Source organism: Hydractinia symbiolongicarpus, chromosome 5 (genome assembly GCF_029227915.1).
Source record: "Hydractinia symbiolongicarpus strain clone_291-10 chromosome 5, HSymV2.1, whole genome shotgun sequence".
Taxonomy (NCBI): Eukaryota; Metazoa; Cnidaria; class Hydrozoa; order Anthoathecata; family Hydractiniidae; genus Hydractinia; species Hydractinia symbiolongicarpus.
In genome coordinates, this window is record NC_079879.1 from 8,504,724 (window position 1) to 8,531,466 (window position 26,743).

At 33.5% G+C, this 26,743-nt stretch overlaps 1 protein-coding gene across 1 annotated transcript; it reads left to right on the forward strand.

Moving 5' to 3' along the window:
• Positions 1–870: 870 nt before the first annotated feature.
• Positions 871–26,096, forward strand: LOC130644589 (cell division cycle 5-related protein-like). The gene is made up of 19 exons (XM_057450250.1): positions 871–941; positions 1,120–1,254; positions 18,628–18,758; positions 18,993–19,120; positions 19,811–19,958; positions 20,075–20,151; positions 20,522–20,625; positions 20,743–20,822; positions 21,075–21,156; positions 21,301–21,462; positions 21,669–21,840; positions 22,039–22,259; positions 22,463–22,559; positions 22,778–22,899; positions 23,252–23,551; positions 23,691–23,780; positions 24,472–24,555; positions 24,644–24,772; positions 25,803–26,096. Exons 1-19 carry the CDS (start codon positions 897–899, stop codon positions 25,911–25,913), a joined length of 2,418 nt encoding a protein of 805 aa, XP_057306233.1. The 5' UTR covers positions 871–896; the 3' UTR covers positions 25,914–26,096.
• Positions 26,097–26,743: the final 647 nt, after the last annotated feature.

Genomic DNA, 26,743 nt, shown 5'->3' on the forward strand with positions numbered 1-26,743 from the left:
TCAAACTTTACAATTTTACTATTATTCAGTTATGCTTGTGACTTGACAATCTGCTCTGCCTTTAGCTGATCCTGAAGATTAAACATTGCCTGACAGAACAAGTAAAAATAAATCTTAATTTCCTGTGTATGGCAGGCCTCAATGATGGGAATCGAAGTTGTAAAATTTCATCACAGTGAAGGCAGGATTTCTCCATCTAGATTTTCACTGCAAAAAAACAGGCTAAATATGAAATGATAAACATTCTTTGCTACACTAATGAAGTAAACAGTTGGCATGATTATTACATTGTTGCTTTTTCTCTTTCCTGTTATTCCACGTGTTAAGTTTGCATTGGTTATTCTAATGTAAAAAAAAAACTAGTGTATATTTCTTTTTTTACAGATTGCAAAATGAATTTGGTTTCAACATCTTGTCAAATTTCTTTTAAGACTTGTTCCTCAAATAATCAAGCCTCTTGTTTTGCAATTCAAAGAAAGTGTAATGTTACACACTTTCCCACATTGGAATTTCAAGGGCAAGGTTATTTTTTCTGCTAGTTTTAATTACCCTGTAGCATCACGATGATGACTTACAGGGCTGTTATTTTTAATGAACTTTAACAACAGTTTTCGAAGATTTCAAAACAACAAGTAGCAGAGGAAGAAACATGTTTAAAGTCATCATGCATTCACCTTAATTGTTTTCCTGGTGAAAACATAATCAGTCAGATGCAGCAAACAAGCCTTAAAAAATGCACACTTTTTTCTGTTGATGCAAGCAAATTAAGAAATCCATTTTCTCGGTTGAAATAGTTTCTGCCAAAACAAATCTGTGCAAAATTATGAATAATTGCAACCTTATAAAAACTTAATTGTTGTTGTGTTGTTTTTATAGTGTTATAAAAATATACAAATATGGTGCGGATTTATATAAAAGGAGGTGTTTGGTCCAACACTGAGGTATTGTATCAATTTGAGTTGTTATTTTTTTGCATTCTTTTAATAATCTTTAAGATAGTATCACAACAATTAAAAAAACTAAAAAATTATGGTTGACTTTATATCTTTTCCAGTGCTAATTGATTTGTTATTAGTTGATTTATTTATTTACTTATTATTTTACTCTCTTTGTCACCAGGATGAAATCTTAAAAGCAGCTGTAATGAAATATGGAAAGAATCAGTGGAGTCGTATTGCATCACTTTTACACAAAAAGTCTGGGAAACAGTGCAAAGCAAGATGGTATGAATGGATTGATCCAAGTATTAAAAAGGTATTTTTATTTTTTAAATTTGTTGCCTCCTGCATATAAAAATGTACTTTGTCAATAGCGTGCCTATACAGAATATTTAAAGCGGCTTTTACATGCTGATATTTTATATGATATTATACTGTATCTTCATACAAACTTGATCGTGAAGATACTCAGCATGTATGATTATACGCAAAGGTGTCTATGATTATATTTTTAAAAGACATCATTGTTGTTATTATTATTTCTATTATTATTATTATTATTATTATTATTTTGGTGGAATATGTCGGACTTTGGTGGAATATGTCGGACGTGGTGGAATATATCGGACATATGGTGGAATATGTCGGACAAGGTGGAATATGTTGGACTGGTGGAATAATTCTGACATTATGCATATGTATTTCAATTATTAGCTTTTTGGTGGAATATTTCGGACTTTTCAAATTTGATTAAATAATTTATTTTGTAGATGATCGCTTATGTTTACCACAAAAAAAGGCAAAATTTATTATTACATAACTAATAAATTCTACTTTTTCACAATAATGCAGCTAAAAGACCTTTATAGATTTTCTATCGCAATTATCAAACCTGTTATTTACGGCGAGTTCGAGCATATATTTACAAAATTTATAAAGGGCCTTGTGTTAAGTGTGCTTCTTCTTCTTTTCCCGATTTCTGTATTTATCGATTTATCGCGAAACACTTTTTAATTCAGAAAAGCAAACAAATTACTTTAGTGTATCCATGGATGTACGAAAAGAAATATCCATGGTAACTAAAATTTTTTATGCAAAAATCTGAAAGTGTAAGCAATAGTCAGGAAAATTTACTCGTCCCCGATTTTGTTCATTAAAGTCATTAAGACGTCACAAGTATACAGAGCACTGTTTAGATATGCCAATTTACGGCAATTATCGATTATGCTTAGCGTATCGTGAGTAAAGTTTCTTTCCGTGACTTAACAGCATAGGCAGTAACTGAAAAGGATAAAAAAATCTTTCGCGAACATAATTTTTTTTTACACAATCACTCAGGTCATTAACATATAGATTGGACCCAGTATGGAGCCTTGGGGCACTCCGAAAACTACTTGAGATATGCTAGATTTTTTATCATTTACTTGTATGTATTTTTCTCGAGCAGAAAGATGTTTAACAGCATTATTATGGCAGGTTTCGATAATCCTATTCGATAAAGTTTTCGTATTTTGAAAAATCTGCCATGACAGTCAATGTTATTTCACTTTTGTTCATTGCTTTAATAATGTCATCCTTTAGTTTTAATAAGAGGGTAACCGTTGAATGATTTTTCCGAAAATCGGATAGAGTGTTACTGTATATAGATTTATTGTCAATGTACTCTAATAACAGCTTGCATAATAATTTTTCAAAAACCTTTGAAAGAGCTGGAAGAATTGTAATTGGTCTCAAATCGTTTTAAGACATTGGTTGATTAACCTTCGGTATAGGAACCACTCATCCAATCTTCCATTGCTTAGAAAAGTGTTATTTTTCGATACAACAGTTGATTATATGCGTTAAAGGCGATGCAAGATACTCTATTACAGGTTTTATGAGCCATATCGGTATTTCATCATCACCAGTAGAACAGTAGTTTCTTAATAAGCGTAATAGGTCAACAACTTTACTGTATTTAACCTCGTGAAAATGAAAACCTTCCTCACTGAAGTTGAAAGCTTTAACTGTTTCCATACTTATGCTTCGGTGATTTATTGTCGTTCGGCAGTGGTAAAGTGATTATTTAAAGCATTGATGTCCTTGATGTCATTCATAGAAAAGAATGGTTTCAAAATTTCCTTTAAACTTTCTAAAAATCAGCCGGTCGTTTTGAGCTTAATGCAGTTGTGAGAAAGGACTTTTTTTGCTGATTTGATAGAGAAGCAAGTCCATTTTTAATTTCTACAAACTTGTGTCTATCTACTTTTTTGCTCGTTTCGAATGCGTTTTTTCGACTAGAGTTCCTCTGTTGTTTTAACTCTAGTATAGCAGGATCACGCATCCAAGGTGCTGGCGCTGGAGTGATTTTGTTTCGAATAAGTGGAGCATGTCTGTCAATACATTCTTTCGTTAAATCGTTAAAAATGGAGAATTTTTCTTCTGGATCGTCTAAAGCATAGACCACATTAAATGGTAATGTTTGGAAGTCTTTTATATACAAATTTGCATTAAATGTTTTAATATTAAGGATATGCTTATAGCACTTTTTGAACCAGTCTGGTCTAATGTTAATAAAGATATACGTTGCATTGTGGTCACTCAATTCGTCTGCCGGTAACACGTCTTGTACTTTAACTTTGCTATTTGTTACTTGTCCAAATATGTTCAATAGACGCTTCTTGTCTCGTAGGTTTCGTTATATGTTAATGTAAGTCGTAAGACTGCAACATGCCCAAGTACTGTTGACTTATATTATGTTCTTTAAATAAATCATTGTTCATATCTCCAGTCAAGATTATTTGGACCTGCCACATGTAACTTACTTTACTTAGTAGACTACTACCTTTTCTAACCACAGTTCTTGTTCGTGAATCAAAAACTTGGGTTGGCATATTACTGCAACTAATATATTGCTCTGACTGTTTCGACCTTTGACTTTAAGTGTTTTTTTAATAAATCTGAGCCAGCTTAGACTTTTAAAAACGTTTGGATTTCTTTTTGTGGGTCGAGTGAATTGTTACCTTTTAACTCCATTTTTAATTTTTCATTCTTTAGTACCTACAAGGCTAGAAAACTAGAACACCAAGTTAACTATGTAACCTGTCAAAACTTCGCAAAATATTCTTGTCATGTCTGTATAATGCATAACTGCTTTTGTGAATTGATGTTATTTTTTTCAAGGTAGTAACTTATAGGCATCTGCTATGGTACTGGTATTTAAAAACCCAAGCCTACCAGTTAAGTTCATAACTATTTAAAATATTGTAGAGTCCACCATATTTCTCATTTTTCTTTCGTTCATAATAAATGAAAACAGAAAATTTGAGTAGACATATATATTCGATTGAAAATAATGAACAAAGGATATATAACATATTTTAGATAGAAACAATCTTTCTTTACAAAATGTACTTTAGTGTTGCCGTAATTGACCCATAACTATGAATAACCGCTTACGCTTGAAGAAAGTCCAGGGTGTACATTCATAAAAAGATAAAGCTAAAATCAGACTTAAAGCAAAAAAAACGCAACTAGTAATCCCAATGTAACATTTAATCGTTAAATAAACACCCATTACGTTTAATTGGTCATTTACTGCAATTAATATATAATATTGAATAAAGGAAAATATTATTTCCACTTCTTTCGCCTTATTCCTATTGGTTTATTGATTTGCTTCGGCATCTCCAAAAGTGGCATCATCCTAAAGTAAAAGTGAATGAATGAATGAATGAATGAATTAATTAATGAAAACCTGAATTACGCTTGATTATAAAAGAAAGAAATATAACATTCCAAACTATACTCACGAGCATCTCGAAAGTAAACGGTCTTTTATAATTGTTCTAAACACAAATTACCATAAGTTTAACCAAATTTATTACAGAGGATGCTACGCACTTTCTCAAAACAGCATAGTTTTATGACATAATGGTGCTGTACAACATCAATGAATTAATCATTGCGAAAAATGTAAAGTGGGGTATTAAAAGTTGGGGAACAATGTAGTACTGAAATTCCACAGACTCGTGATTACTCTTATTCCTTTGACAAAATGGAGGCTGGGCATGCTTATACATGTTGTGCTTATAAAAAACATAGCTAGCGCACTTACCAAAGTTTTCTGCCATTAAAATTAAAAAAAAAAAACAAGTAACAGCCACGACCTTCTTTTTCGAAAAGAAGCTCGCGCTTTGCCCCAACTTTTGCATCAACCAATTCCCCAGGATATTGCAATAAGAAATCATTGGGTAAAAAGGTCTTTAAAGCAAAAACTCCTCTGCCTAAAAAATAACAGAGTTGGGTTAAAAGCATGTCAAATACACGAAGTGCTGTGTATGTAAAAAAATATATTGATCTACCGGTAAAGTGGATATTGTAGACATCCATAACCTGAAACAAGGAGAAACCTGCATAAAGAAATCTATAAAAAAATTTTTTAGTCTTTTTAATGCGTTAAACATTAAGCACCAATCCTTCAAAAAGGTAAGCGTTAATAAAGAGGATTACCTCCAATGGTTTTGCAAATTCTTTTTTTACATTTAGCTAAAAGAAATGAAGTTCTGTTATATTACGAGGCTATTGGCTGTAACATCCAAAGTGGATACGCTCATTTCTTTGTAAAGTAGACGAAAAATTTATGCCTAATTTCTTGAATCTTTGAGATTCCGGCACGACTCAATGGAGGCATTTGTAACAATATCTTTTTAAAAATTTACCAGACGTACCATCTTCACACAATAGTAGGGACATATGTTGGAACTTTTGAAGACAAAACGATTTAAGCCTATTATATTATTACGTTAAGCCTGCGTATAGCGTAAGAGAAGGAATCGGTTCTGCAATTTCTAATGCATGAAGACATTGAACTTACGTCAATTAATTTGAGGTTAATGATACTATTTATTAAAATCTAAAAGACAAACTTAAGACCCTAATCAAGTAGGTAATGTACTAGTAACTGTTATTATATTTATTTCTCAGGATAGCTTCTTCAATGGTTCCTGGTACTTTATCAACAAGGGTGCTACAAAGAGTGCCCTAGGTTTCCTATTTAAACTACGAAACTTCAAACAAAGCAATTGCTTAACCAGGTAGCCTCCTAAAGTTCTATTCTAATCAATTCTCACTCTTATAGTATTCGACATGACTCTGCTAACTGGTGATAAAGATTAAAACGGACACAGTAACAAATAAAGAAACAAATGATAGATTTTAATGAAAAGGTGTACATGCTATCGTAAAACAATTTAAAAGCGGTACTTACATCGTTCATAAATATAGGCATACTACATGTTGGTGGCGGTATGTAGCTACTTTGACACCTTCTCACTGTACTTTTCTAGTAATAACAAAACAAGCAATAATATCAAACATCGGGCGAGGGAGGAGGGGAAATTAAGGAATATTAAAAAAAAGTAGCATGCAAAATAAAGATAGATAAATATAACTATAATTATGTATCATTATTTAACAACGCACAACATACTTTCCACTATCCTCTATTTCATCTTTCTCATCCTAAGTAACCTATAAATAATATATTGATTAATTTTATGGCAAAATGAGGCCAGGACGTATTAAAAAGGTTTCATGTGATACAAAACAGAGATTATAAAAACGGAATTCGTTGTTTATAAAAGTTAAAGAACGAATAAGGTTTTTTAAATATTTGGAGATATTTATTTTTGTTAAAACAGAGCTTATAAAAAAGTGGGTTCGTCGTTCACAAAATTAAAAGAGAACAAAGTCTTTTAAAAGTGTAAAAATCCTGCGAGAAAGGTAATCTAAATATTAACCCTTTAGCAACTAGGGGGTCCGAAAACGGACCCCCAAAAAAATCCGGAATATATTCGGCTTGCCTGCCCGGATTTTCTTCAAAATTCATATGCACAGTCTTGAAGTAGCACAGAATCCATATTCAACAAATCTGATTGGTTTAGAGTAACATAAACATTGAAAAAATGCCTTTGAAGTTCAGTAACTGAACAAAAACAAACCAAAAAAATGGCTGACCAAGACAGAAGTGCTACTGGTGAAAAAGTGTACAAACATAAAAATTTGAGCCTGCAAGAGGTTATAAATGCTGTACTTGATTCCTCAGAAGTGTTAAGCAGTGATGATGAGTGTTGGGAAGAAAGTTTTCTTGAAGAAACAAGCAGCGAAGACGAAGAAAATATTCCAATCCGCTTTGTTTCAGATACAAATGGGCCTTCAAAAGAAATCCTAGATTACTTAGACAAAGCTTTTCATTTATATATTGACAACTAGTACACTAGTCTTCAACTCATTAAAGATTTGAAAGATAGGAAAACATTTGCTTGCGGCACAATCCGAATAAACCGTGGCGAATTTCCAAAGGCATTCAAGGAGGCAAAACTTGAAGATCCTTGCTGTGCACTGGAAGAACAACAGAGATGTGTTTCTTATGTCCTCCATTCATGGAAATCAGGAAAAAATTGTCCATCGTCATAAAGGGGATGTTTAAAAACGTGTCATGAACAAGGCGTATAATGACAATATGGGTGGTGTCGACAAATTCGATTATCCTGTTATGGTTTGAATCGAAAAGCGAGAAAATGGTGGAAAAAAGTATTTTTCAGACTTTTTGAAATGGCCATATTGAATAGCATGATTTTATTTTTCAAAAAATTCCCTGAGTTCCAAACGAAACAACGGCAACATCATAAATATCGTGAAATGCTGATTCATCAATTGGTTCAGCCATTCCTGGACGAGAAACATGAAAGCCTTGTCGACAATGCAGGTCGCTCGAGCCACATAAAAACTGCATCAAAGGTTGATGTTCTGCCTTCTAGAAGATTGACTGGAGAGCAATATGCATCAAAGAAAAACCCAAGGAGAAAATGCTTTATGCGTGCTTACAAATTAGATGCACAGACTGGAAAGCGGAAAAACAAACATACAGTCAACTACTGTGTCAAATGTGAAAAATATATCTGCGAAGACTGTTTTCAGGACTTTCACACTAAAAGTAACATCTAAAGTAACATCTACTATTTTAATCTTTAAAGTGGTTATTTATTTTTTCTTATATAAAATATGGCTTTCTTTTAATAAGTAATGCAGAGTTATATTATTAGATGTAGACTTCTATAAGCTGCTGCTTATGAGAGGTTCTTCGTACATAAAACTGCCTAGCTGGATTTCCTTTAAAAAGGCTATCATCAACTCCACAATGAAGATGAAGAGTGCTTTAAATGGAGTGGCATAGCATCTTTGCACCATGAAAAGATCGTGAAAGACGTGCAAAGGATATCCAAACTACGAGAGTTCAAAAATCACTACAACTGGCAGGATTTAGATTTTTTTACAAGTATCAAAAGTATATCCAAGTTTGAGAAGAACAACCCAGACATTGCTGTAAACGTGTTTTACGTGACGAAAAAGAGCATTAGTACCCTGCGATGATCCGGCTATAACATCACATGTAGTAAACAGGTGAACCTACAGCTCATCAAAGAAGGTAAGAAGACGCACTACACCTCTGCTTAAAAACATCTTAAGATTGTTGAGTCGGTTGAATTGTAAAAAACACCATCAAAAGCATTTCTGTCTGAACTGCCTCGCAGCATTTAACACGATAGAATTGAGAGACAAGCACTACAAATACTGCATAGATTACGATGCAAAAGGAGAGTGAAAAAATGGTTGAAATACCAGGATGGTCAGATGCAGTTTAGGGTCCCATATACGCAGACTTCGTAAATCTAATTATCCGGGTTGAAGATCGTAGAGAGAGCAAGAACAAAAAGCTGAACAAGCATGAATCATCTGGATGGTGCACATATAGCAAATTTACTTACGTACCGAACCCACTAACGGTTTATCGCGGGAAAGATTGTGTTAAGCGATTGATTCGTGGACCATTTGGAATACGAGGTGAAGAGATTGTACGATGCGTTTCTTCAGCAATAAATGATAGAACTTACAGAGGTGCTCAAGATAGAATACAATGAGGCTGCGGAATGTCATATCTGTATGAAACCATTCGTCTATCCTGTACAAAATCGAAAAGTTCGAGATCACTGTCACTATATTGGTCTCTATCGAAGAGCAGCACATAACAACTGCAACCTGGCGTATAAGATTCCAAAACAAATCCTTATCATCTTCTACAACCTGAGTGGCTACGACGCGCATCTAAATTAGGAAAGAAATACACGGTTCTTCGATAAGGATAATATAACAACAACCAGTATGAATGGGCAATGATTGAAGGCTTACCGATAGATAGCTTCAAATGGATTTCCGAGACGGAGAAGGTTGCAGTAAAAAAAAATCGCAAAGTTAGTAAAAAAAAAAAACAAGCATGGATACCTACTCCAGGTTGATATAGACTACCCTGAGAAGTCTCCGTCTTTAGGAAGACGATGGAAAATGTTAGAAATCATCGTCATCTTAAGCTTGTCACAAACCAAGAAAATATTCAAAGCTTGTACCAAAGCCAAAATTCAAAGGTTGCATTTGTTTTAGCAAACATTTAATAGGTATAGAAATGAATAAAACGGAGATTAAAATGTTGTAGCTTGTGTAGTCGGTCAGGCGATTCTAGATACATCTAAGCTACTGATGTATGAATTGCATTATGACTATATACAACCGATATATGGTAGCAAGCTCCAACTCTGTTATATGGATACTGACAGTTTCGTTTACCACATTCGTACGGAAGATTTCTACAAAGAAATTGCAGACGACGTTGAGAAACGCTTTGATACAAGTGGGTACAGTGAAGAAGATAATAGACCGCCTCCAATTGGAAAGAATAAAAAATTCGTTCGCTTGATGAAGGACGAAAATCATGACGCAGTTCATAGCACGGAGAGCAAAACTCTATACCTACAAAATTTTCACGAAAAATGGTGGTGATCGTAAAACGAAAGGTGTAAAGAAATGTATAACGGAGTAATCTATCACTTTCGACGATTATATACAAGCAATGGTTGGATATGGGTGCTCATCCAGGAGAAAAATCATTAAGTCTACACTCCAAAGGTGAACAAACTAGCCCTAAATCGCGCTGATGATAAAAGGCTTGTCCAGACTCCAACACTAGCTCGTGGGCACTATGCTGTTAAAAAATAGTGAAACAAAATGGACACACATGTGATGCAAACTTGTCTAAGTATATCTTGCACATGCGCATTCGCTCTACCTTACGTGTTGCTCTTACTCTGTTTTCTAAAATATAGGCCAATAATAAACAGAATGAAAGAGATTGCTAAAATAATCGATGACATTTCATGCAAGTGGATACTCTCACAGAAGTAAACGTAAAGTCTTAGAAGAAGCTCTGCGAAAATGAAAAGGGCATATTTAACCAAAGAAATGTACTGGGGGGTTTGTAGACAGGGCACCGGGTGAAGCAATCGCAAAAGCATATACTGAGTATGCTCAACGCGAGATCAACGAAAAGGGGCAAAAAACGGCACTAGCTCTATCTTCACATGCAATCTCCCTGTATGCAAATGTTGTAGAAAATGTCTTTCAACTCGGTAGTGTTGAAGCTCTGAGGCAAGATATTGAGCAGAAACCAATCATTAAGGGTAGTATGGCAGGTCTAGAAAGTCTTGTGTACTCTGCCCTTGGTAAATTTTTATCGTCCCTTCTGGTTGCTGCACACACAGTGAAGCATGTGTCCAAGAAAAAGGAAGATGTTAAGCAGTTAGATGTAGAAGACACGCATGTGATGCAAGAAGATGGGGAATAAACTTAAAATTATCTATATAAGAATCTATAAGAATACAACAATACAACGATAGGAGTGAATTTTATAGAGGTAAATGAAAAAAATGAAGGCTGATTTGCTGCTGGTAAGAAACTTGCTGAATGGAAACGTAAGAATAAGGAGAACTTACGAAAGAACCAGAGCAAAATTACTTCATCAAGTGATCAACCTAAGTCAAGTTCAAGCATCCCTAATGTGTATTAGTTATGTAATAGGAGCGGGATTTTGCGTACTGGCGATAGGCATCTGGTATGCGCGAGGTTTCGTACGTTTACGCTCGCCAGCAAATGTAGAAGGAGCGACAGCTTCCGCATTCGCTCCTTCTCCAAAGTCTCTCGAAAAACCGATTCCTAATTTCATCAACAGTAAGCACCTGTATCAAATGCCGAAGATTTAAGCATATTCAAAATGATGTAAAAGTATATAATAAAAAGACTTTTGTCAGACTTGTCCAAATTGACTTAAACTTATTCAGAGCTATATAGTACTATGCTGTGAAAGAATGTAAGGCGTCACATGCGTCACATCAAAATTTCTAAATGAATGGTATATAGATCTTAAAAAAATGTTGTGACGCATATGACGCATACATTTTACAGTTAAACCCATGCAAAATCCGAGTGACGCAAAACGCATAAATTTTTTTGGCACAAGTGCGTTAAATTAATACCCATAAAAATCAGTAACAATAACGTATTCACCTAACTACAATTGTACACGGAATATTATAATGTCTTTCGATTATCGGAAACTGCCCATTTGCCTCGTCATCTATTGCTTTAGCAATTCTATTGTTTTCAATTTTAGCATGGCACAAAAAACAACGCTGTTACATACATCAAAACATATATATAGTATCCCACCTTTAGAATTAATCTAAAAATTAAGTCAAAAAAATTACTGCAAAAAATAGCCTAAAGTCTAAAATTTCAGAGACAATCTCGGTCAAAATATATTGGCAGAAAGCTACAAAAAGTGCAGTATAATCCTTTCCTACCCGGTCTCCCTCATTATCAATGTTTGGAAACGTGTTAGCACAACTTTTGAACATTGATACTGGGGGAAAGGGGGCTTTGTACTTATATCGCTTTTGCTACACATGAAAAAAGAGTTTACTTTAATATTTTCTGTAAACTGGCGAGGGAAATCTAAATGACGGTAGTTACCAAAACAAACAGGGATGATAAAAATTTTGAAAGAAAAGTAATCTTCACAAATTTAATTTGTACACTTTAGAAATGTAATAGTTGTTTTTATATCCATAATTCTACCAATAGTCGACAATTCGACGATTTTAAATATAGTAAATAGGATACTATTTGTGAAATAAATGTCTATTATAACCCTGATTAATAATAAAGCACTATTTCAGATACAGTGGCATACGCGAAACAACTCGAATCCGGTGTGATGAAACTTTCCTGAAAAAAGCCGCCGCCACGACGAAAGGGTAAACCAACATATCACACTACTCCGTATGTGTGATTTAAAAATTGGTGAAAGAATCCAAATTTTGCGGGACTTAATTTTCGCGAATTACAAAGTTACCAATAATTATTGTGGGGATTAATTTTCCCCAAATTGGCAAAATCTTGCCAAAATTAATTTCTACAAACAATAATATCCTTCAGGCATAAGTTTAATGCGGTGTAGAAAAGCCATTAAAAGTTGGGAAGGGGGCGGATTAATTTACAGGCCTTAAAAAAGGGTTAACGATGACATTTACTGTATCACTTTGAAAAGAAAAATGTTCATGTTTTTGTATAAAACTTACAAAACTTTTAAGGCGTTCTAATAGTTATTTGATTAGTTGTTAATTTCTGTGTAGCATTGGTTATTTTTTAGCAGACTGTCTCTTTTATTAATCGATTTTCTTAATATTTTTTTGTTATTTTATGAGACTAGATTCTATTCACATCTTCCTAACAATAACTTAGAACAGAAAAAACAACAGTATTGGAGTAACTTGTTGTATTTGTTGGTATTGGTTATATTGGTGCAGTGGTACATCGCATGGGATATTTTAAAAAAACATTTTTCATATTCATCACAGATTTTTGCACTTGACATCGACCGACTTGTGACCAGCAACTTGATTAAAAACTTTTTCGGTATCCACAGCCAAATGTGGATTGCATCTTTTGTGCGTATTTTTCAAAAAAGAAAACTGTGAAGCTGGTCATTTTAGAGTTGTCGATGTCCGTCTGTTCTTCTTCAGGCCAACATTTTCTTGATTACTTGCGCCGATGAGGTACATAAAACAAAAATTGCATCAATTATTTTTAATGACAGTTAAAGTTTGCGATGCTTTCCACGCGACCAAAGACCGAGCCTTTCTGAAAAGAAACTTCGTTCCCGACTTATCGCAGTACGTCGGAAACAGCGCATAGTAACTCAGTGTTTCTGTTCCACCTGTATGTGTAGATTTTAGGGGCTGTTCATATGGGAAATATTTTCTCGGGAACCGTGTAAATGTTTCAGCATGATATCAAGTCGAGATCAGCAAAATTTAGTTGCGTTCAGATGAGAAAAAACATTTATCCGCTTACCAAGATCTCGGGGGCGCATGATCGAGATCTCGGTAAGCGGGTAATGCATTTTCCCATATGAACATAAGTTTCCTCGGTAGGCGAGATAAATTTATGTCGATTCGGCATAGTTTTCAAAAATAAACAATAGATTCTTATCACGATAAACAATAGAAATTATCACATGGTATTTTCTCACTCGAAGAAAAGTTTTCTCGCCCATGTCATATAAGCAGAAAGTTAAAATTATATCATGCGTAATTATTCCCCCCTCCTAACTAAGGAATTATCCCCATAAGAACAGCCCCTTACAAATTAAAATTGTTCTCGATCAGTCAATCTCAGTTCTTGTTTTATAACAGTTAAATTTTAACACAATCTAACATTGGTAAAATGACGCTTCTTCCTTCGTTAAGCAGGATCTAGATGCTTCCAATAATCGTATTTTCGATACTTTCTTGCTTTATTTTCTTGTTTATTAGGTGCAAGTTCTTACCCATGTTAAAGTTTTGGTCTATACAACAGTGCGGAAATATTTATAAGTCGCAGTTGAGTTAATTTTGATGGCTTGATGTACGAGATAATTTCGATTTTTTAGACATCTTCCTAAAAAATCGATGCACTTATTTAATATATTTGATGACAAGGATAACAATGTATATATACATCAGGTAAAAACATCTATAATTGGGAGAAGAACAAATACAAGATTAACAATGGCTAGCTTACGGCGTTAAAGATGAGAATATTATGCAGATCTTATTTTTGCGATTCTGGCCTTAAAATGTTTTTCGCAGAACAAAGTAAAAGTTTTTTTTATCTTTTTTTAAGTTATTACACTCCCTATATTAAGAAAATTAACGTTGACTGTTTTATAAGATTACCCTCAATTATTCAAAAGGGAAAGAAATATTAAGTAGAATTAGGGAATAATTTTTTTTTAAAAAAAAATATCAAGAAACTAATGATTTCAAACACCATGAAAATATCAACGTTATTTTTCTCAACTAGAATCTAAGCAGATAATGTGACGGGAAACATCATCATCATCATCATTCTCGGCTTAACGTCCGTTTTCCATGCTAGCATGGGTTGGACGGGGTATATTAATGACCCTCTTCCAATCTGATCTAGACTGTGTTAGATCTAAACTCAACTTCCTCTCTATCAAGTCTGTCCTTTTAACCTCCTGCCAAGTCTTTCTCGGTCTGCCTCTGGGCTTTGCCCCAGGAACTATCAAGTATCTACACTTTCTTACCCAATTATCCTCCTCCATTCTTTCCAAATGCCCCAGCCAATTCAATCTTCTTATCTGGATAACATCTTTAATTCTACGGAGACTTAGCCTGCTTCTTAGCTCATCTGAACTCTTTCTGTCTCTCAGTGCGAAAAAGTACACCTGGCTTTTCCACTTTATAATAAATACTCACTAACACAATCACTAACTACCTACTCCTTACCTTTAGTATTTAGATCTATATAGCATAAACTTTCAGTAACATCTTTTTATCAACAGTACCATTACATAGGCATATACAAATTAATAGAAGATCACATCTTTACTCAAATTAGAGGAGTCAAAACAGAATTAAAAATATATGAAAGATTGAGTTTCAATTTGTATTCGATTTTTGTAAACTGGTTTGCTTGTTAACCGATTTCAGCTTGATAATCACTTAAAATTATTTATTGAAAACTTTTGTTTTGAGAGTATTGTGGATTGCTTATTAGATCATGCAAGTTTCGACATTGGTTCTTATAAAAGGACATTTTATATGAAACACTTTATTTATCCAAACGTTTCTGCATTTATGACTATACGAATGCAATTATCATCATACATATACTATTTTCAACTAACTGCTAAACATTTAGTTAATACGTTGTTAATTCCTAGTTTTAAAAAATAAATCTGCTTTGCATAAAGGGTGCTATTCTTTAAGTTTCCAAATACAAGTTATTAATTTAGGTATTAGGCAGACAAGAGAGACAACTCTTACAGGCTTCACAAATTAATTCCAATACAAACTTTTCTCATTTGTCTCATTTCATTTTATGTAAAATGAAGAATGCCAAAGGAATTGAACAAGGGATACAAATGGGATACCCGATTTGATTTCTGCATTAGCTGATGCGGAAGATGGATATTCCACAAAAATCAATTACAATTTATACAAATAGATAAAAATGTAAGAGTTTTCACAAAAAGTCATTGAGGATTTTTGATTTTTAGAGGGAATCCTGGAAACAATTGTGGAGACAGTCCCTAAGTAGTTTTATACAATATAAAAAGAAAATCAGCTTGTGAAACCAAGAGCTGTCCAACTTGACATACTTAGTACAAAATTCTAGTACCCATATTTGTATGTGGTAATGACTTAAGAGTCAGGTAACACAGTCAAATTACATTAATTTGATTTCCTTTGATAATAATTTTTGTTTTTAGTCCCTCTAATACACTAAGAATTATGTAAAAAAAAAACACTTCCAAGGCAGTTAAACCTTAAGTTGTAGTGTTTTTAGCCACATGTATATGAATGTTAAAGTAATTTCTTTTAATATTTTAGCTACTAACCTTCATGGTTGTGACCAGAAAAAAGTTTTTTGTTTAGTTTGGAATTAATCCATTCCGCCAAACTTTATACTTTCTTTTTGTGTTGCTCAAAAACTCTTATATAAAACTGACTTGGGTTGTGTTTGGCTACTAATCCAAAAAGGTTATGTGTAAAATAATTAATTTATATTTGCAATCATAAAACAAACTGCAACATTGATGCTGTGTGCTTTATTGGAAGTAGGTAGTTGCACCTTCCAAAGTCTATAACATGTGCCTAATGTTTGACCGTGGTTACCTAGATTTTAGTGTAGTGATTATTGAACAGCTTTATTACTGCGACAACAATAAAAACTATAGGACAAATTTAAAGAATAAATTTAAAATTGCCATGGTGTGTTCCTACACCAACATGATAAAATGGATCCAAAAAAAATTCACTATTATCATATTTCCTAAGACCCTAATTTTAGCTGTTAAAAGGAGGTCGATAAACAACACAGAATACCAAATTTTACAAAGATACATATTCAAATATATTAAAGACAAAAGGCATATAAGGCCCAAACAAACTGTGTGCAAAATACTTATGGTCAAAAAACTTTTTCTTCATCTTTATGTAACTGATTCACCAAACACGTCACATAAATGAAATGTTTGCATTCTACATAGTATCAACAACAACTTCCCAAAGGCCATAAACTGGCATAAATAAAGAGTGAGCTTATACCGTTCATATTACGTGAACATCCTAATTATGTGATTTCACTTTCTCTTTCCAGTGGCAACACTGGATGGCTATGACATGATATTCTGAGCCTTATGTCAGGATAACATATTGCCATTTTTACCGGCACCGAAACTTGAGCACTTACAGAGTAGACAATAGACAAATTTTTGAGTGATATTGGGTATTACTAAGTATGAAACTAGACAGGTTGGTGAAAATTATTAAGACAAAAAATTTATCTACCTTGTTCACCTGCATTTTTTTAAGTTCTTTTAGAGGATTGCTTATAATAAAAACCATAAAAATATGTGGTGAGCAAGTTGCTAGATTCTTGCCTCTGTTTTTTTAATATTATATAATCACATAATTAAGATGGTATATGCTACACATTATTTAAGACATTTATAGTGCAACAATTTGCATGCTACCGACAAATCAACCATGCATAGCTATCTTACTTTCTTTCAAATGTATACAACAATAACTAGCTAGCTAGCTAGCAATATGCTAGCCCTTGCTAGCCCCTACTAATCTAAAATGATAGTTGACATTTATATATTCTTCAGTCAAAACAAACTAGAAGCTACTCTTAGAAAATCACAATAAGCAGAAAATGTGATAGCTAATAAAAATTAACAATAACAAACGGCAAAAACAAATACACTAAATAAAGTAATATCTCATGCACATCTTCTCTTCGGGAACAACATAGTAAATGATTGCTACAATTTTTGCGGGGTCAAAGTTACAAATTCATAAATTGTTGGCACGCCATACTAAAACAATCATTCCGACAAGACGCTTAAATGACAACATGGCGTATATAAACAATGGATATCAAATGGTGGAACATGTCGGACTAATGTAACTTTTTTATTCCAAATTTTGGGCAAATTTTAATCCCCAATTGATAGAACTTAAGTGAAAAGTTAGTACATAACTTAAATATTTCATCTCACATCCTCCCAACGTTCAAATTTCTACAGAAGATCGGAATTTCAGGATTTATGTTGCAGCATACTAATAACCATTTTTCGTTTTCTAGTGCAAGTTGTTCTCAAACGACCCTTCAAGAAGTTTGCTGGGTTTTTCAGGCTACCTTAAAAATTTAAAATAATATACCTACCACCAAAAAAAATCGTCTTTGAGTTAAAATTGCAAAAGGATAAATGAACAAAAATATCCAATAACAATGGTGTAAATCCTTCCGTAGAGCGGTTGCACGCGTATATCAAATGGTGGAACATATCGGACCAAACGAAAATATTTTCATCACGGATCATTTTTCAGCTGACACAAATGACATAAAATAAAGTTAGAAATGTCAAGAATTCAAAAAAACGATGCATTTTGCTCAATTACTTTGTCTTTTTCTTATTTCACCCTTTTACTAATGGGTCCGAATTATTCCACCTTATCGCTATAATTATTATTATTATTATTATTATTATTATTATTATTATTATTATTATTATTATTATTATTATTATTATTATTATTATTATTATTATTATTATTATTATTATTATTATTATTATTATTATTATTATTATTATTATTATTATTATTATTATTATTATTATTATTAAAAAAATATTTATACAGGTTTTTTCCTTTAGTTCAAATATAAACATATATGCATATAACAAACTGTTATCAATGAAATACCTATTGTACATAAAAAAGTAAAATTTTAAAATTTTTATATGGTCATACTTTGATTTCTTTTTCATCAATAAATTGACGTAACCAATCAAATGTGTCTAAAAAGGTAGCAAGCACTCAAAAATATAAACACAATGAAATGTATATGACGACAGGTTTTTATATAAAAAACAGTTGATTGGTTTACAGCTTTAAAGGTTTTGTAGGGAGCCATACTCACTTGTTTGGGAAGTTATTATTAAAATGCTACCTTAAAAACCTAAACAAATAAAAAAAAAAGATTTCCAAGCTTAGTCTGTACTTTTGACCTCAGGCTTTGTAATTTACAGTAGACCATCAAAATCAGTCAATATCCATTTATTATTGTATGTGATAATTAAAAATTTTATTGTGTAAGAGCAGATTATAATACGTATAGGTACATCATAAATCTGTCTGTAGATTTTGAGGATTTGTGTTAGCAATCGCTTGTTCTTTAGACTGAATGGAGTCGCGAAGAAGATGAGAAGTTGCTCCATCTTGCTAAGCTCATGCCCACACAATGGAGAACTATTGCTCCTTTGGTTGGAAGAACTGCAGCACAATGTCTTGAAAGATATGAATACTTACTGTACGTAATTTAAATGTGTTTAGCTTCTGTCTTTTATCTACAACTCTAACTCTTTAAAGATTCATTGTGACTTAATAAATAGAAGGCAGATTTTAATACTCTAATTTCAATCAGGGAACTATATAAAGGGAAATTTCATTTTTTTTGTCACGGAATTATGCTTTAAGATTTGTCTGAGATCCTGAGCTTGTTATAATGTGGTACAGTAAACATGAATTATTGTATTTCTCTTAGAGATCAAGCACAGCGCAAAGAGGGTGAAGGGTTGGATGAGGATCCAAGAAAATTGAGACCGGGTGAAATCGATCCAGCTCCAGAAACGAAACCTGCACGACCTGATCCAATTGATATGGATGAAGACGGTAATACTAATTCTGTTTAAAAAATATTGTTCATGCTTGTTACACTGTAATAGTTGTTACACTACCACATGGTTGGAGAAACTTATCCTAAAGCTCTTTTCTCTCAAAAAACTTAGCCTTCTTAAATCTTGTTGGTGATTGGTAATGGGAATGTTGATGTATTAATTATATTAGTTTATTAATTATACTAGTCGCTAGCCTATCAATCAACTGTCGAACACATTTCCTGCATTGCTATGTTGTGCATTCTATCTTGCCTCCCACATGAAGCAATGAAATTTACTTGGTTTAGGTGTTACTATAATGCGGTTTTCGATTTCAACACCCACCTCCTGGTTTCTAAACAACTACAGAAAGATTACTGGAATATAAGCTACCATTTTAAATCGTGGAATATTAAAACATTTGAAAATAGATACCAAATTTTCTATATATCAATATGCGTATTCGTAACTTGTGGTTAAATTGCTGAAAGAATTGCAAGCGACTTACGCTTAAATTTTATATTCCGTTCTGGAAAAAATATTTAAAAAAAGCCTTTGAATTACCATTATTTTTTTGTCACTATATTTTCAGAAGGCTTTTTTTTATGTTTACTAATGTTTCAGTTGATGTTCAATATACATATTTTTTTTTTAATATATTTTATACATTTCTACTGCTTATTTCTTTTTATTTGTTTATCTGCAGAAATGGAAATGTTATCAGAAGCTAGAGCCAGGCTGGCAAACACACAGGGTAAGAAAGCAAAGAGAAAAGCAAGAGAGAAGCAACTAGAGGAAGCAAGAAGGTTGGCTTCATTACAGAAGCGAAGAGAATTAAAAGCTGCTGGAATAGAGTATGTAAATTTCTCTTCTTTTGACTATTATAAATTAAATGCACATAAACCTTAAACATAAACAGTAAACTTTGGATGCATGATGTTCCAGTTGTTGCAAGTATTATTCTTCTTAGAATAAAACGTTATCGTCGCAAACGGCGTGGTGTTGATTACAACGCTGAAATTCCTTTCGAACGAAAGCCAGCCAAAGGTAAGTGGAACTTGCCACAATAATGCAATGCTTCAATTAAGTTCTTTTTTGCCAAAAATGGTAAAGTTGTGGTGTTATGTTAATTGATGACTTTAAAATTCTGCTGTGAGTGTACATCATTAGTTAGACAAACTCTTGTCTAGTTAATTACTAGAAATTAATCTCAAGACCACTGTCACAAATAGTGTGTTTTCATTGCAAAAATATAGCCCATTTGTTTTTTGTTAACAAGGTACACCTTGCGCACAATGCCAGGTATCTCCCAGCTGGTTATTACAAAATATCAACAAACAAAACTTTTATATTGCACACTGTCTTAAACCTAGATGAAGTAAAAATCATGTGTAAGAATATTTCTATCGCTCTCTAGGTTTTTATGACACAAGTGATGAGCATATCAAAGCACTGGAACCAAATTATAAAAAGTTGAGACAAGAACATATGGACGATAAAAGAAGGGACATTCAAGAGGAAGTATGTTCCGAGAATATTTTCAAAAATTTTTATTTCGTTTGAGTGATGTGCAGATTAATGCCTTGTCTCTTGTGTACACATGTCAAGGAAGAATATAATATGATCTTGATGTTTTAGCGAGACAGAAGAAAGGATAAAGACAAACAAAAGAAACGGAAAGAAAATGATTTACCTGGAGCTATTCAATCAATAAACAAGTGTGTTGTTTGTCGCTTTTGAACCTTTCCACCTACCTTGATCTTTTGTTCATGAGATTAATAAAAACATTGTTTTTTGTTAATACATAATGATATTAACTTGTCTATATATAAAGAGAACAGAATTGTAATTTCTCATACGTGATCCTGGCTGCAGCATACAGCCAACAAAAAGCTAGTAGAAGAAAATAATTTGTCAAAAACACACTTGTATGCAATATATTATGATCAATTTTTTTTTCTTTTATTCAGAATGATGAATCAAGACGGTTCAAAAAAACGTAGCAAGCTTGTTTTACCTTCTCCTCAGATTACTGATGCAGAGCTAGAGGAGGTATGACTTGTCTTGCACACTCCAGTTGCTATGTAGTAACTTTACTATGTAGTAACTTTTTGTACCTCGTAATGTGGGTATTTTGTTCCATATTGTATTACTAGTATACTGACTAAGTTCTAATTTCTGGTTGCATCTCTGTAGGTTGTGAAATTGGGCATTGCTAGTGAACAAACTAAAGCTTTTGTTGACAACGAAGATGAGTCAGCAAGTAAAGGATTGTTATCTGACTATTCAGTGACACCTGGTACAAACCTACCCATGAGGACTCCAAGAACTCCTGCAATGCAAGACAATGTTTTACAGGTGACACAAGAATATTTTCATAATGTGAAGTGGCTTAATTTATGATCAGATTGTTTATCAACCTCTACAGCTATGGCTGAACTTTTTAGTAGGTTATAAGTAGTTACACTTTCGATGTGAACATATCTGTTTGAAGTTCTTTATTATACATTCATAAGTTTAGCCTTCCTTGCTCATCGAAGACATTATTATTTATCATTCTTTAGGAGGCACAAAATATTCTCAACTTGCAACAAGTAGACACCCCTCTGAAAGGTGGTATAAATACACCTATGTACCAAAGTAATTTTGATGGTGCCACGCCCAAACATCATGTGCAACAAACACCAAACATGATGATTGCAACCCCTTTTAGAACACCAGCAGTAGAAGGTCAAGGTGTGTGTTTATGCTTGTAAAAATTTTTCTATAAATAGGTTTTTTGAACTGTAAGGCTAAATATATTTGCAATATGTAGCTTATATTTAATAGATTTAAATGGTCAAATTTTTTAAATCATTTTGTCATTCTGTTTTAATACCGTATTATATCGGTATTTCCCTTTTGTATTCTTTGTTTGATTTTTTACTGCTCTAGCTGGTTTTACTCCAAAGGGGATGACACCCCGTGTCGGCGGAGTTGGAGGAATGACTCCAGGAACAGCTGTCAGAGACAGCTTGAGTATTAACAGAGAAGAAGCCTTCCTTGACAACCAAGAAAACCAGAAGCAACAACAAATGGAGTTGAAAAATCAACTGTTATCAGGACTACAAAACTTACCTAAACCTAGTAACGATTTCGAGATTGTAGTGCCAGACGTACGTGTGTCTATTTTCTTTGTTAGCGAACTGTTTTGGTATACGTCGATAATGCATCCTCATTCTTTATCCTATTGCAACGTAAAAAGTACAGCTAATAGTCTACTACAAATTCATATATCACATCGTTTGATTTCTAAATAACGTGAATTAAAAACTGATCATGATGGAATTTTCTTTATTTGTGTATTCTGTCTCCATAGAAATTTGAGATCAACATGGACGAACCTGTTGATACGGAGTTTGTTGAAGATGCTGAAGATATTGAAGCAAGAGCTGCTGAAAAGCAACGTGAAGAAGGTATATTTTTGTTTTTGGTTTTTCGTTTATTTGGTTTGTTTAAGTAATAAAGATTTTACGATTAATAGTTACAAAATAAAATATTATTTTCTTAACTACAACAGACACAATTGAAACGTTATTTTTCTACCAAGAAGTTGTGCTAACTGTGTTTTAGAAGACGTATGCAAGAAGTTTTCTTAACGCTCATCCTATTGTTATTATTTCTGTTTGATTAGAGGCTGAAGAGTTTCGGCGACGTTCACAGTCGGTCCAGCGTGACATGCCACGCCCCTCTGACGTCAATACGACAGTACTAAGACCTCCAGAGATGAAAAGAGATCTCAATGCTTATCAAATGGTAAGACGTTTATCATTTTTGTTAGTCCTAACGTGATTTAAAATTTCAGGTCATGGAGGATGTACTTTTGCCACAAGGTCAGAATACAGATAAACTTTATGGCATCTTAAAAGTCTCAATTAAATTATAAAGACCTAGTAGGTTGAAAAATTGTTTTTTTTTTAAAGTTTTACTCGCCGACTTGAGAGTTTTTCTATCCCCTAATGTTTGCAAAGTGGAAGCTCTTTTAAATAAGAAGTCTGTAAGGAAAACATTTTTATTATTTGCTTTATTGTTAATACACTCTTGTCGTTCGAGTTTTCTTTAGTTCTCTCTTGTGGCCTTTTTAAAAAACATTTTAATATTAATTTAGGCGGAAGAACTTATCAAAGCTGAAATGATTAAAATGTTACGTCACGATATCGTCTCGCATCCTACTAGCGAACAAATGGTTGCTTTAAATGGAAAGAAAACGCGTGCTCCAGCACTGTCAAAGGTAAACGAGAATAAAAAAGCGCTAGAGGTTGATGGCTTGGATGACATCAGCGAAGATGAAATGAATAACGCAAGGGCGTTGCTGGACGATGAGATACAGATAGTGAAGTCTGCTATGGCGCACGGTGATTTGGCGTTGGAAGTTTATTCCAAAGTGTGGGAGGAATGCTTTGGACAGGTGGGCGGTATTCATAGGATGAGGATTTAAAAAAATTAGAAAATAACTTTCTAGAATGAACCCTAGAAGATTTTTTCTGATACTCATTGAATGTACTCTCTCAAGAAATTTTGGTTTTTATCCTTTCTCTTATTCATAGCTATTGTTTCTACCAAACCAACAACGTTACACTCGAGCAGCGTTGGCAAATAAAAAAGATCGTATAGAATCTTTAGAGAAACGTTTGGAGGTTAGTTACCGTATTCCAAAAAATTAACGAGACACTAACTAACGAGACACAAATTTTACGATTACGAAATTAACACGAAGAAAATTAACGCTAATGCCTATAACATTATTATATAAGAATTTAATTAACGTGATTCAGCTTAACAGACTTACAACATTAAAATAACGCCAATCAGGAAATATGTTTATTTTATTTTAAAAATGGGTTTATTGACAAACAGTTTCTCTTGTTTTCTTCGAAACGTTTACAATATTAGCTACCCTCCAGCCTGCCTTGATGATACTTTTTGCGTCAATTAAACAAGGAGAGCGAAGTATGCGACAGAGTGTGAGGCAAAAATAACGTTACAAAATATACTTTTAAACTTTAATTACACACGTTACATTTTAACGTGAATTTTTAAAATTCGCGTTTATTTTCTGTCTCGTTAATTTCCTGGAATAAGTTAGTTTACCCATTGCTAACTAAACAATTTCTGCTGTTTTAAAGTTTATTGTTTCTTTTACTACTTTGACGTCACCCTTATTTGCGTTCGACAGCAGTCACCACTAGAAATTTGTTTTTAAACCAACCCTGTTAAGAAATACGCTTCTGAAATATAGTCATTGGACACTGCATTCACTGTTATAGCTGACCCGCTTTGTTATAAAACTCTTAACAATTGAAATCTTTATGTTTCTTTCTGTTACAGATTAACCGTAACCACATGACAGAAGACGCGAAACGAGCAGCTCGTCTCGAAAAGAAGCTTAAAGTGTTGCTAGGCGGTTACCAGGTAATTTAGACTGTTTATTTGTATACATCTCCTGTATAAGGTAAACTTTATTGTCATTGTTTAGCTCACTGTTTTTTTTTCGGTTTAGTCTCGTGCTCTGGCGCTGAATAAACAAATATCCGACTTACACGACCAACTTGATCAATGTCGAATCGAGTCAGTAACATTCGATATGTTACGGAAACAAGAAAAACATGCGATACCTCGACGAATGGCGGTACGTTTGTTATTTAGTTTAGCTTAAGCTGTTTGTTAAAAAAATGTTTACTCGCAGACTACTTCAAGCATCGCTAAAAGTCGCAACTTGTCTTTTGCATATTTGCTATTCAAGTAAAAAACTTTCGTACATACGTAATAAAATTTCGGTTGACGTAGACTTTGGGCCTGATTTTAACTCATACAGTATGGGTTTTCAGGGCACCCAAGGCTGGGAAAGGTCACATCAAACGGATATGATATGAAAAGGAATAATTTTTTTTGGTATTTGCTGACATGAAAATCTTTTGGTTAAAGCAAGCGAGGAATTAAGAAACAAATTGTGCGAACAGATATAGTATCTGCAATATTTGAAAGTTTTATAACCATAGCCTTATCTCATTAATCAGAGCTATTGTAATAAATTTTTCTACGGAGACTTCGGGTTTGTTTTGAGCAATTTTTTTTGTAAGGCTTGTCAGAATAATGCGAAAAGTTAGCAATGAACGACATTAGAAAAAAGTGAAGATACAGGATCCTTTTCATATGACTGCATTTTCTGCTATAAAACCACATTCAACAATTTTTTGGTCCTTTAAAAATTTGAATGACTTTTGTTTCACTGTATTTGAAAGAATAGTTAAGAGTATAATTTTTAACACATGTACTTCTGCTGATGACCCTAAAATTGACACGGTGACCACGGTCCTGGAAAGTCATAACATTCACTTAATTTCGAAAAAATCTAAAGATTTGCTAACTCTTCAGAAATGTTTGAAAAATTTTTATCAACAACAATGTTGGCCTAACTTTCATTTTTCTTAAACGTACTTTATTTTCCACTGTGAACACAAGTAGAACGTTAGTGCTAAAAACATGCCGTGTGTGAAGCTCCTTAAAGTAGCGTCACTTTTAATACTGTGTTGGAAGCACTGTCCTAAAAAGTTCTCGTTGGTACAGAAAACGTCCTTGAATTGATGAAATTGTTCGGGAATGTCCTGCAGTGGTCACCATTGCAGATTTCACTCTGTTAGATTTTTCCCGTTGTTTAGGCGTTAGAAGAAGACGTGTTAAAACAAACTGAACGCGAAAGAGCTTTACAACATCGTTATTCCGATCTTTTATACGAGAAAGATAGGTTAGTACTTGCGAAGAAGAGGTAGTCGAATGAGTTGTTATCCGTGTCGAACTTGTTGAAATCTGTTCTGCTTGCTGGAACTGGTAAAATAGTTCCAAAGTGAACCTTATGCCAATCTATTCCACGTTATTCTCGAATACACGAGGAAAGATTCAATGTACACTGTAATTTTTAAAAACTTTTTTATTGTGGAAATTTAATATCTTGACACCTGTCTTTTACAATCGATGTTTTGAATCAGCTTTCTGCTAAACACGTGTGTCAAACCATTTCTCCAGAAATGTTCTGCGCATCAGTCGTATGTCAAATCTTATGCTAATAAGTTTTAATTCAAATTTTAACTTTTGCGTGTCGGTCCCGCGTATTTGTGTTGTTTGTGGCCCCTCAAAGGGATTTTCCTATAGGAAAATAGTTGTTAAAAACCAGGTTTCTTGTGTGACGTCGATAAAATGAAGCCTTTTCGTCTCAATTGAGTTTTACTCCTGCTCGAGGTGAGTGCTTGTCATCGTTTTTACTTGATGAGCTGTCTATTTAAGGCCTACGCGTGTATATTACTTGTCAAGTTTCTATTTATGGCCACCGCGTGTATTTTACTCGGCAAGTTTCTATTTATGGCCATGGCGTGTACTATTTTACTTGGCAAGCTATCTATATATGGCCACCGCGTGTATTTTACTTGGCGAGTTTCTATTTATGGCCATGACGTGTATTTTACTTGGCAAGCTATCTATTTATGATCTTAGTGAGTTTTTACTTGATTCGTCATGTTAGAAAATGTAGGATCGTTTCTATTAATTTTTTTTTTGTAATGACTGCGAAGGCGCTATTAACCATCTGACGCCTTCTGCCATATTG

Coding starts and splice junctions, on each gene's coding strand:
- LOC130644589 (XM_057450250.1), top strand. CDS start 897: ATGGTGCGGATTTATATAAAAGGAGGTGTTTGGTCCAACACTGAG. Junction 20,823..21,074: donor GCTATTCAATCAATAAACAA/GTGTGTTGTTTG, acceptor TCTTTTATTCAG/AATGATGAATCAAGACGGTT. Junction 23,781..24,471: donor CTTTAGAGAAACGTTTGGAG/GTTAGTTACCGT, acceptor TTTCTGTTACAG/ATTAACCGTAACCACATGAC.